Source organism: Diceros bicornis, chromosome 13 (assembly GCF_020826845.1).
Source record: "Diceros bicornis minor isolate mBicDic1 chromosome 13, mDicBic1.mat.cur, whole genome shotgun sequence".
NCBI classification, from domain to species: Eukaryota; Metazoa; Chordata; class Mammalia; order Perissodactyla; family Rhinocerotidae; genus Diceros; species Diceros bicornis.
The window spans coordinates 22,249,240-22,260,842 of NC_080752.1; the positions used below are offsets into that span (position 1 = coordinate 22,249,240).

The window sequence follows — 11,603 nt, forward strand, 5'->3', positions numbered from 1 at the left end:
GCCGCCTCAGCTTCCAAAATGGCCGCTCGCGGGGCGGAGCCGTCCTCGCTTCCGATTCCGGTGTGCGGCTCGCTGGGGCGGCCGCTCTAGGCGGCCGGGAGGACGTTGCCTGCATCTCGTTGGGCGGTGGGAACCGTCAGCGCGTGCGCACTGGCGAGCAGCTCCGCGGGGCGGGGCCCGAAGCGGGGACGGTTGGCGCGTGCGCACTGGCAGACAGCTCCGTAGGTTTGGACTCTGAGCTGTTCTGCTGGCGGTGACACCGCCACGGCTTTCCCGGGCATCCGTCAGCCAGGGCGCTGTCCGGGACGCCGGGAGCAGTTAGCGGCCACAGGCGTCCCGGACCTCCACCCCGCACACTCCCCTCCCCACGACCCCGAGCAGAGGGGGTCCGGCCGAGTGCGGGGCGCCTTTCCCGGATGACAGGCCCAGTTCAGGAGTGACCCGGGTGGTGCTGGCGTGACTCCCGCCCTGAGCTCCCCGGGACCCCGACTCTCCCGCCGGCCACCTTCCAAAGGACCAGCCCAGTCCGGCCTCGGGGGCCTAGTTCTCCTGCCCCCTTAACAGAGCACGGGAGGCCCTCGAGGCCCCGGGCTCCCGATACTCCAGTCCTGGGTCGCTTTGTCTGGCCGCCAGTGAGGCGGGGGACGGGGAGCCCTGGCGGAACCTGTGCCAGGTGGGGTCTGCCGTGGGCAAGCCTGCCCAGTCCTGGCCCATGGGGAAAGCCGTCCTCATAAAAATAGTTCTACTGTTTCCTAACCGAATTTTCCACCCAGCCCATGAATAGAGTCATTATGCACCAGTGGCCGCTGCACGGAGGATTGCTTTCCGCTCCCACGGTCCCCTCCTGGCCCTGGGGGAGGGGGAGGCAGAGCTTGGCCACCTGGCCATGTGAGTGGGGTTGTAGCAGGCAGGTGGGGCTGGCCAGGGACAGCATGGAGAGAGCCCTGACCAGCGGCCTGGAGCTGGTCCTCTCCACCTCCTCACGTCTGCCTTGGGGGACGGTTTGGAGGGACATGAGAATGGCAGACAGGTGGGGGTGGCACGGTTGGTGTCTGAATGAGAGAAGGGCTGGGTGGCTGGGCAGGCCAGCACCCTGACCACTGCCCTCCCTTGAGAGGCAGCCCAGGACAGGGCCAAGTGGGGTGTCCCCCCACATGTTCCACCAGGGGTATGTTGCATATTGACTGAGGCAGGTGGTGGTCATAAGCCTGGACAGGTCTGGAGGAGCCATCGCTGTGCATGGCTGTGGGCTCTGTGCGGCACAGTGGGGGTCCAAACCTTGAGTCCTCACCCTTCTCCACAACCCTGACTGCCTCTCAGGATAGACCACTGGTCAACAAGGTGATTGACCACACAATTGACAGTGGACATTAGGCACTGGCGCGTCCAGGCGTGGCCACCGGTTGAGGGCAGGCAGGTGGCCACCCTTATCCCTGAGTCTGACCCACCCAGGGCACCATAGGTAGGTCTGAGTGGCCATTGCAGGGCTGGCCCTGGCCCCCGGGCAGAACACAGAAAGAGCATCCTTCGTTCCATCTCTCCGCAGTCAAGCAAGTCAGCCTGTGGGAATCCAGCCTGCTTCCGCTCCCGCTGGTCACCCAGCCCTGGCCCTCCTTCCTTCTGGGGAGGCCTCTTTCCTTCTGGTGGTCCCCCTGCTGCAGCCCTCAGAAGATATCTCAGCATCGCACCTTCTCTCTACCTTCTCAGAGGGCTCTGCCGCCCCACGCAGGGCGGGCCCAGCTGTTTTTACCACGTGGAGAATTATGTAAGGAAAGTCACCTGGGGGTTCACGCACAGGCGTGTCTGGAGCACACCTGCAGAGCATGGGCAGTGACATGCAGGGCTGGGGTCTTGGGCAGATAGAGACCTTTCTGCCTCAGTTTGTCCCTGTGTAAAAGGGGGATGCCAGCCTACGTGGAGCTTCTCGATGAGAAGGCTGCAGAGGGAGGCTCAGCTCACAGCCCTGCTCGCGAAGCACCCCTGAGTCACACCCCGAGGGAGAAGGTGACCGAGACCTCACAGCCCTCACCCCACCAGCCCCACCTATGCTGCCTTCCAGTCAGCAGGACCCAGGCTGCCCCGCCCTCTGGCCGTGGAGCTGGCGGCTGCTGCAGTCAGGATGGGAGTGGGCAGCTAGGCTGGCGGCGGGTGGTGACTGGGACCTTCATAAACCCCAAAGCTGCCCTTCTGGAGCAGGAGAGGCTGGGACTGGCCCTTGGGAGGGACTTCCTGCCAGCAAGCTCTGCAGATGGCCAAGCTGCAGGAAGGAGACAGTGGCATTCGCTTCTGAGCATCTTGGATGAGGGGCCACCCTCCGTGTCGTAGGAGCTGCGAGGAAACTGAGAAGGATTAGAACCAAGAACCACCTCCACCAATTGCTGCTACCCCCTCCCCAGCAGGACCTGAGACCTCATCTGACCAGAATGGACTATCTGGCCAGAGCTCAAGGGAGGGCACCATCGAGCCAGCCTGGAGGTGACCGTGGAGGAAGTGCACACACACCCCACCCCTTGCAGCAGGAGATACCTGGCCAGACCCTGAGCCCCACACAGGCAGCATCACACACTCTGCCCACCCCAGCAGCTGGGGGCACCTGCCTGACGCTGTGGGCAGTGCTTGGGCGGGGGAGGCTCTGCAGTTGCACTGAGGAGGCCCCTCACCCACCTAGGGGCAGAGCTCCAGATGGGCCAGCCTCCAGGCCCAGGAAGGACGACCCCAGCCTGCCTGTGCCCACCAGAAATCCAGCAAGAAAGCGGAGCCTGTGGGCTCAGACTTCACATCTGTTGCCCCAGAATCCCTGCAAGGCCAACTCTGAGCTGCCCCTGAGTTTCCTTGGGGACGCCCAAGGAAACTGAGCCGGGGGGTCCCAGGAGACGCCAGGCACCTGCAGTCTCCAGGGCAGCCCCGGCCTGGAAGGGGACACCTTGTACTCCTCAGCCCGGCCTCGGTGAAGGCCACCACTCGAAGGCCTGATGGGCTGTGCTCAGCAGGGTGGGCCAGCCGTCCTTCCGGGAGCCGACGGAGGACATGGGCCATCGCCTGTGCCTTCCCTCTGGCATTCTCACGTTGGTACCACATACAGCTATTGAGAAGTGAGCACATGGGGCCACATTGTGCCAGGAGCTGGGGATGTCCTGTCCTGCCCCAGCCTCCACTGCCAGCTCCTCCAGGGGCCAGCGAGGCCTGGGAGGCAGGCAAGAGGACAGGCCGGAAGGGAGGAGGGGGCTGCCGGCCTCACTGCCGCTGGACATGGTCTCTGTGTCCTGGCGAGGCCCCCGGAGCCCCCCTCTGCCATCCTAAAGGCAGGCTCTGAAGCGGCCTGCTTCCCTCCCACTGGCCCGGACACGGGCACAGACCCTGATGCTGACCCGCAGCCCCCGGGCCTTCTGTTGGCACCTTGGTGGTCCTCACATGTTCCTCCAGAAGGAGGGAAGGAGAGTTTGTACTCCTGTGTGGACAAGCCGTGACTCGAGTCCCGAGGACAGGGTCCTCGCAGGCTAGCCCTCGCCCTGGCCAGGGCTCCATCTCCCACAAGAAGGCGGGGGCTCCTGCTCCCGGCAAGCTGCCCTTGGCTGGCTGGGACCCATCAGCCAGACCTGGGCTCCCATGGCCCCTCTTTCTAGGCGGTTCCTTTTGCAACCTCTGTGACGCTAAGGATACAGGTCACTCCGGTTCTGATTACCCAGAGTGCCTGGGGCCTTCCTCCTCTGAGGGGCTTCCCCAGGGTGGCGTGGCCTCGTCCCCTTGATAACATGGCCCTCCCCCTCCAAAGGAAAAACCACTCGGGGGTGGAGAGCCTGAGACGCCCCAGGCCTGTACTGAATCTGGGGCTCTGCCACTGGCCCAAAGAGGGGTCTGTGCACCAGTGACATCAACTGGTCCCACCTCTGAGCCTCGAGCATGAAGAGGAAACTCCATTTTGCACTTGAGGAAACAGGCTCAGAGAGGTTGAGTAACTCGGGCAAGGTCACACAGCTGGTGAGTGACAGAGTCGTGATTCGCACCCACCCCTGGGTGAGTCCAGGGCCAGCTCTTCCCCAAGCCTGACTTCCCTCTCCCAACGTCACCAGTGACCATCTACCTCCTTCCCAAGGCATGAAGCCAGTGACCTCATCCTCCTCAGAGCCAAGGCCTCCCGGCAGGGCCTAGCAGGATATAGGCTCCCTTTGTCATCCCAGCCCAGGTCCTCAGCACTGATTTAGGGTGGGATGTCAGGAACCCAGAGCTGGCCCTGAGGATGGGGCGGCAGGGCCTGAGCCAACCCCTCAAACCTGGGCTAGGCTGAGGGTCTGGTCATCTGGGATGGTGAGGCCCCTGGGTCATCCTGGAGACATGTTAGGTCCCCCAGTGGGCCGAGATGGGGGGATCTCCCTGGGCCAGGGGGCTGGGTGCCTGTCTTCAGCACACCGTCCACCTCACACCCGAGTGTGGTGTGTGTTCTTAGCGTGTGTGTGGCCATGACATGTGGTGTCATCTTCATGGGTGGTGTGTCATCTTGGTGGGTGCTGTGGTCAGTGGTGGCCTTCATGTCCGGCGGGGAGGCTGAGCCACGTGCCACAGGCCCCAGGTGCCGTCTCCACACCCAGGCCCCAGGTGGCTCCCACAATGAGCGCCCATCCCAGTGGCTGGGTGGCTGGCCCAGAGGAGACCTGGATTCTGGGAGTGGAGGCGCCTGTCCAGTGTCCCTTGGCCACAAACATCTGTGGTCAGAGCTGGCAGTGTGGGCCAGGCAGGTGGTGGCGAGCAGGTGTCCCTCCCAGGCCTGGCAGGACAGCGGACAGGGAGGTGAGGGGCCAGGGCCTGCTGGGAGCAGGAAGGGCAGGCGTCTGACCCGTGGGAGATCTGGGCATCAGGAGCAGGGAGGGTCTGCTCGGGGAGGGGCAGATCTGGCATCCAAGGGGGCTCGGCCCACAAGGGCCTCTCCTCTCCCTCCAGAAACCGCGAGCCCCTCACCCTCAGCCAGGGAAGAGGCCCAGGCCTTGCTCCTGGGCCCCAGGCAAAAAGGGCTCACCCAGGGGTGAGGGGAGAGCCCCCGGTGTCTGCCTCCAAAGATTTCCCCTTCTGAGTCCAGAGCGGGTGTGGCTGCCCCGCTGGCAAGGCCCCTCCCCACGGCCTTGCCCCACACCCAGCCGGCCTGTCATAAATAGGAGGCTGCCCAGCCAGTGTCAGCCACATCCCGCCTTGTCGCCTGCTGGAGCCACCACCGTCGCGGCCGCCCACTACGGGGGAATGGAGGCGCCTGCACAGGGAGGCTCCAGCCTCGAGGTACCGAGGGGGCGTGATGCGCTCCTCCTCCCATGCGGGGCCGTCAGGCAGGTCATCTCCTGGGGACCCCCTCGCCTGAAGCGGAGGGGCTGTGTCCCACACGTGACCGCAAGCGGACACACACAGGGCAAGGGCAGGAGGGTCACGTGGCCCCCACTGACTGACGGCTTGGTGCGTGTGAAAGCAGTGTGTGTGCATGCACACACCCCTGCTCCTGCCATGTCTGAGTGCCCACATTCACCCCGGGCATCTTGGGGCCTCTTTCCCAGGTGTGTGGACCCCACCCCATCTCGGGAAGCCCTGGAGGCTCTGAGCTCGCCCTCAGGCCCTGGCAGCCCCAGCTAGCAGGGAGGGGGCTCATCTGGGCTACACGTCTGGGGAGGGGAAACGTGGTTACTGGAGTCAGAAAGAACCTTCCGGAGCCCCTTTGCCTCACCTGTAACACACAGCTGAGGGTCTTGCCTTACCTGCGAGGGGTCACCGTGGTTATGGGGACATACGTGGGCAGAGATCTGTGCCGTGTGGGACCCACCATCAGCACCCCATGCTGGCACACATTTCTGGCCAGGCAACCGCCAGGCATGTGGGGGGCCCATAAACCCGAGGCTGGGGCAGGGGAGCTTGACCCACCCCCACTTCATACCTGGGGCCCCATGAGCCAGCTAGCTTGCTCCAACATATGTGTTCCCAGAGCACATGGGAGCAGCCTGCTCGGGCACACCTGGCCGGGCACCTGCGGCTGAGATGCAGCAGATGCTTCCCCTGGCTCAGGCCCCCAAGGTGCCGGCCCGGGCCCAGTCGCCGGAGCCCAGGAGGCTGCGCCCCAGGGGCAAGAGGCCTAATGATTCAGACCAAGATGGGAACAGCGTGGGGAGTCCACAGGAAGCCTGTGCAGTGACTCAGTGCGTGTCTGGGGCCAGCAGGCCTGGCCTGGTCAGGGCCCCATGTCTGGTGCACTCGGGGAGCTGAAGGTCTGGGGGCCCTGGGTCCTGGGACACTGGAGCCTCCAGAGCCCGACTAGGGGTCAGGCAGGCCGTGGCTCCACTTCCCTGAGGCCCTCAGGTCCCCACCACTGGCTGGCCCACCAGTCCCCTACTCACTTTTCCTGAAGCCCTAGGTCCATGAACAGGGATTCCCCAGGGGCTCAGCTGGGTAGACGATGCTGCACTCTGGGCCCACAGCACTGAACAACCCTCAGGCCTGACCCTTGGCCCAGACACGGCTAGACCAGCCTGGCTCTGGCAGTCCTAATCAAACATGGCCGTGCTGGCCGCCAATGGTTGGTGGAGGCCTTTGAGGCTGGTAGTTGAGTCTTCCCAGGGCCTCCAGACCCCCAAGAGTGGGCTCTGAGGACACAGACACAACGGTCTCCACCCCGAGCAGGTCACCTGGCCTGCACCTCCCCAGAGGCCCCTGCCCCACTCGGGAGACGGCAGCAGAGACCCACCCAGCCTCAAGTCAGCCTGCAAACAGGGCGAGGTGGAGCCCGGATGCCACATCCCCTGCTGTCCCTGCCCCCACCACCCAGGCTTAGCTCTAGCCATGATAGGACATGCCAGAGGAGGCGGGGGGTGGCGCAGGGTTGGTCCCAAGCATGGACAAGCCTCTGACGGGGCCTCTTTCAAGCGTCAGCAGGCTGGGCCGAGCCGTTGGTGGCCAAGGAACACGACTCTCCCGGGAGTTCCCGAGGACAGAGAAGGGAAATCCAACCAGCCTGAGGTGGGAGACCTGGGCGGGGGTCAGGCGGGCAGCAGGCTGGGGCCCTGCTGAAGCTCACTTCTCAGACGCAGGCTGGAACCATGGTCCAAGCAACCGGTGGGGGACTCGGGACCTGGAAGTACCCCCAGGCCCAGCCTCCACCGCCACCATCGCCCGAGGACAGGCGAGGGGAGAGGCTGCTGGAGCTGCACGCCTCCTTCAGGGAGCTGTTCACCTTCTTCTGCACCAACGCCACCATCCACGGCGCCATCCGCCTCGTCTGCTCCAGCGGGAACCGCCTGAAGACAGCGTCCTGGGGGCTGCTGTTCGTGGGCGCCCTGGGCGCGCTGTACTGGCAGTTCGGGCTCCTCTTCGAGCAGTACTGGAGCTACCCGGTCATCACAACTGTGTCCGTGCACTCAGAGCGGAAGCTCTTCCCGTCGGTCACTCTGTGTGACATGAACCCACACCGGTGAGGGCGTGGGCCTGGCTGAGGGACAGGGTGTGGGGACGAGGGGTGGGGGGCCCGGATGAGGGGTGGGGAGTGGGGGGTGGGGGGTGGGGACCAGGGGTGGGGTGAGCGGTGGGGGGCCGGGGTGAGGGGCAGGGTATGGGGACGAGGGGTGGGGTGTGGGGACGAGGGGTGGGGGGCCCAGATGAGGGGCGGGGTGTGGGGTGAGGGGTGGGGGGCCGGGGTGAGGGACAGGGTGTGGGGTGAGGAGTAGGGGTGGGGATGAGGGGTAGGGGGCCGGGGTGAGGGGTAGGGCGCCAGCTTGAGGGTTTCCGACTCTTCACCTCTGTGGCCTGCAGGCATCTCCCCAGCTGTGGTCACAGAGGAAGCCCCACTGGCTCAGGAAGCCCCGGTCATTCATGACCCCACCTCACCCCACCCCTGTGCCCAGTCGGGACCTCTGAGACCTCTGCCCCCGGGGTGGGTGTTAAACGACAAAGAAGAGCCAGTTGGGGCTTGGTGTGATCGGTGCTGCCCTGGAGGGACACCAGGCGCTGGGCACCTGGGGAGGGTGAGGGAGGTAAGGGTGCGCTTTCCCGAAGTGCAGCCTGGAGCTGGGCTTCACCATGGGGGCCCAGGAGAAGGTGGCAGGGCAACAGCCCAGGTGGGGAGGCAGCAGGAGGACGGTGGGGTCCACAAGGGTGGCCAGGCCAGGGGGCCTGACTTCTCCCTGCAGCCCTACTGCAATTCCAGGCGTGCGAGGAGGCGACGGGGCTGCTGTCCGCTGACCTTTGGGGTCAGCACCACGGGGGCCGGCACGGCTCTCCCCAGCAGTGCTCTGTGACTGATGTGGGGACCTTGGGGGTGTCGCTCTGACTCAACGACCCCCTCCCTCGCCGGCCCCTCAGGCCCAGCCCCGTCCACCGCCATCTGCAGGCGCTTGATGAGTTTGCCCAGGAGACTCTCTACGCCCTGTACACGTTCAACTTCAGCGAGAGCCAGGACGTCCCTGGTGCCGCGGACCTGGGCCCCGAGCCCGCCTTCCAGCTGGACCGCAGGATTCACCTGCAGCGGCTGAGCCGCCCGGGGGGTCAGAACAAAGTGGGTTTCAGACTGGTGAGTGCCCCTAGCCCGAAGGGTCCCCCTGCAGGTGAGTCGGGTGTGGGCGGCCTGGGGGCTGTGTGGACCTGATCCCACCCCCCACCCCCCGCCAGTGTAACAGCACCGGCGGCGACTGCTTCTACCGGGTCTACTCATCGGGCGTGACAGCCGCCAGAGAGTGGTACCGCTTCCACTACATCAACATCCTGGCCCTGCTGCCACCTACCCATGAGGACAGCCACCGGAGCCACGGCAGCCACTTCGTTTACTCCTGCCGCTACGACGGCCGGCACTGCGAGGCCCCGTGAGTGGGGGTGGGGCGGGTGGGTGCCACCCCGAGGGTCCAGCTAACAGCTCCCTCCAGAGATGAGGAGGGTCATGGGCCCACAGGCCGCACCGTGGGTGATGGTGGAAGGCATGTGCTGGTCTGATTGTGGCCCCTGGTTCCAGGCACTTCCAGACATTCCACCACCCCACCTATGGCAGCTGCTACACCTTCAATGGTGCCTGGGCTGCACAGCACCCAGGTATCACCCACGGTGAGTGCCCGCCCCGGGCCAGGCGTGGGCAGGGGCGTGCGGGCCATCCAGGCCTTACCCTCCGCCTCCCCCAGGGATCAGCCTGGTCCTCAGGACTGAGCAGCAGGACCACCTCCCTCTGCTGTCCACGGAGAATGGCATCAAGGTCATGATTCACTCGCGGGACCACACGCCCTTCCTAGAGCATCGTGGCTTCAGCATCCGGCCAGGGACCGAGACCACCATCGGCATCCGAGAGGTGGGCCAGCCCAGAGGTGGGGCAGAGGAGGGACCCCAACCTCTCTGCTTAACTGAGGGGCCTCAAGTGTGGGGCTGGCGCATCTGAAGCAGCCCCCCTCCCCCCAGGACGAGGTGCACAGGCTCGGGAGCCCCTATGGCCACTGTTCGGACGGCGGGGAGGGCGTGGATGTGCCACTGCTGTACAACGCCTCGTACACCATGCAGGTGAGTCTGGGGCCATCGGGGGTAGGGGTGGGGTGTGAGTAAGGGGGCGGGCGGAATGGGGGAGAGCCCAAGGAGGGCGGGCAGGCCGTGAGGGAGGTGAACTGGTGGCAGGCAGGCCCTTGGAGAGGGATAGCCACCCACGGCACCCCCAGCTCCAGTCCCCTGCTGTACCCCCAGGCCTGCCTGGTTTCCTGCTTCCAGCAGCTGATGGTGGAGACCTGCTCCTGTGGCTACTACCTCTACCCCCTGCCGGTGGGGACTGAGTACTGCAGCTACACTCGGCACCCAGCCTGGGGTGAGCCCCCGACCTGCCCACCACAGCCCGCCGGCCCCCTGTCAACCTGCAAAACTCCCGCCACCCCTGGGTCACTCCTAACGGGCTCACCTGTGACCCCCTCCCCAGGACACTGCTTCTACCGCCTCTACAGGGACCTGGAGACCCACCGGCTTCCCTGCGCCTCCCGCTGCCCCAGGCCCTGCAGGTGAGTGGGGAGTGTTGGGGTCGGGATCCAGGCACCGCCCTGGGCACCACAGCAGGGTGTGACGGGATCTATCTCTCCAGGGAGTCTTCATACAAGCTGTCTGCTGGGACCTCCAGGTGGCCTTCCTCCAAGTCGGCCGTGAGTGCCCTGAAGGGGTGGGGGAGGGGTGGACAAGCAGAGCCCACTCTAGACCAGCCTCTGCCCCTGTGGTCCCTGCTTTACACTTGCCCATGCACCGATCGCTGGGATGAGCAGCGGCCACGAGCAGCGGCCACAGCGAGCCTTCTGTGCATAGGACTGGACCCTGGCTGTGCTGGGCAAGCGGGGCCGCTGGATCCCGAGCCGGAGCCCCAGGTGGGTGCAGCCCTCCTCCTCCTGAGGCCCGTCCTGGCCGCCCCCGCCAACCTCGCCCTTCAGTGCCCGGCCATGCAGGTCCAGGGCCTGGACCCTCACACCTCTGCCTCCCCCAGGAGCAGCGTCGCCAAGATGAACATCTTGTACCAGGAGCTCAACTACCGCACAGTGGACGAGACGCCCGTGTACTCAGTGAGCTGGCCAGGGACCACGGCCTGGGGTGGGAGCAGGGCCTGTGGCTGGCCAGACCCGCTGGGCGCTGCCCCGGCAGGGACCTGGGCACCCACTCACTGCCCACTGATGCCACAGGTGCCGCGGCTGCTTTCGGCCATGGGCAGCCTCTGGAGCCTGTGGTTCGGCTCGTCCGTGCTCTCTGTCCTGGAGCTGCTGGAGCTGCTGCTGGATGCCGCGGCCCTTGCCCTGCTGCTGGGCTGCCGCCGGCTCCGTGGCACTGGGGGTGCCCAGCCGGGGGCGGCCAGAAGGGCATCCTACCCCGGGCCGGAGGCCACCCAGTTGCCCAGTGACTGCAGGCCTGATGTTGAATGTCCAGGGGCCCGGCTGGCCTCATCTCCTGCAACGCTTCCAGGGGCTCCGGCAGGGGCCTCGGCTGAGGAGTCTCGGCTGTGAGAGTGTGCATGTCTCCACAGGGGAGCGTGTCAGTGTCTTGTATCTGCACATGTGTTTCTGAGCGTATTGATGACGTGTGTCTACACCTGTGTGTAGGTGTGTGGGTATCAGGCCGAGGCTCCCGAGGCTCAGGGCAAGTGGGAGGGCCAAGCCGAGGCGCTTGGTGACTTTGGGCTGCTCTGTAATAAAATCACAATTCCACCTGGAGATTGGCATGTTTCTCCCCAGTCACCCTTCCCTGAGGAAGCCGAAAACCTCAGGCTGCACTCCACACTCCTTGGAGCCACAGACATGCCGTTGGGGCTGGGGGACAGGAGGACACTTGCCCAGGGGACAAGCCCAGCCCAGAGCATCCTTGCCAGTTGGCGTCCATCCCCACTCCCACCAGAGGCCACAGTCTAGGCCAGAGAAGGGCAGGGGGCCAGAGAAAGGGGCCTGGGGTGTCAGGAGCCAGTTTTCATCAAAGAAGCCCCTGCCTCCCCGCAGGCCCCTGGCAGGCGGCAGCTGCATCCTGGCTGGTGGCATCTTTTTGGGCGGTGGTGCTACCCCACTCAGGACCACCCCTCGGGGAAGGCAGGGGACCCAGAGACCCCCCTCCCCAGCTGAGACAGAGCGAGTGAGGCAGGTGAGCCGATGACAGGC

At 65.4% G+C, this 11,603-nt stretch overlaps 1 protein-coding gene across 1 annotated transcript; it reads left to right on the top strand.

Moving 5' to 3' along the window:
* Positions 1 to 6,756: 6,756 nt before the first annotated feature.
* Positions 6,757 to 10,961, top strand: SCNN1D (sodium channel epithelial 1 subunit delta). Its single transcript, XM_058553858.1, has 12 exons — positions 6,757 to 7,435; positions 8,323 to 8,530; positions 8,629 to 8,819; positions 8,966 to 9,054; positions 9,129 to 9,292; positions 9,400 to 9,498; positions 9,676 to 9,793; positions 9,902 to 9,980; positions 10,061 to 10,118; positions 10,276 to 10,310; positions 10,427 to 10,526; positions 10,644 to 10,961. The coding sequence occupies exons 1-12, from the start codon at positions 7,065 to 7,067 to the stop codon at positions 10,959 to 10,961; spliced, it is 1,830 nt and encodes a 609-aa protein (XP_058409841.1). The 5' UTR covers positions 6,757 to 7,064.
* Positions 10,962 to 11,603: the final 642 nt, after the last annotated feature.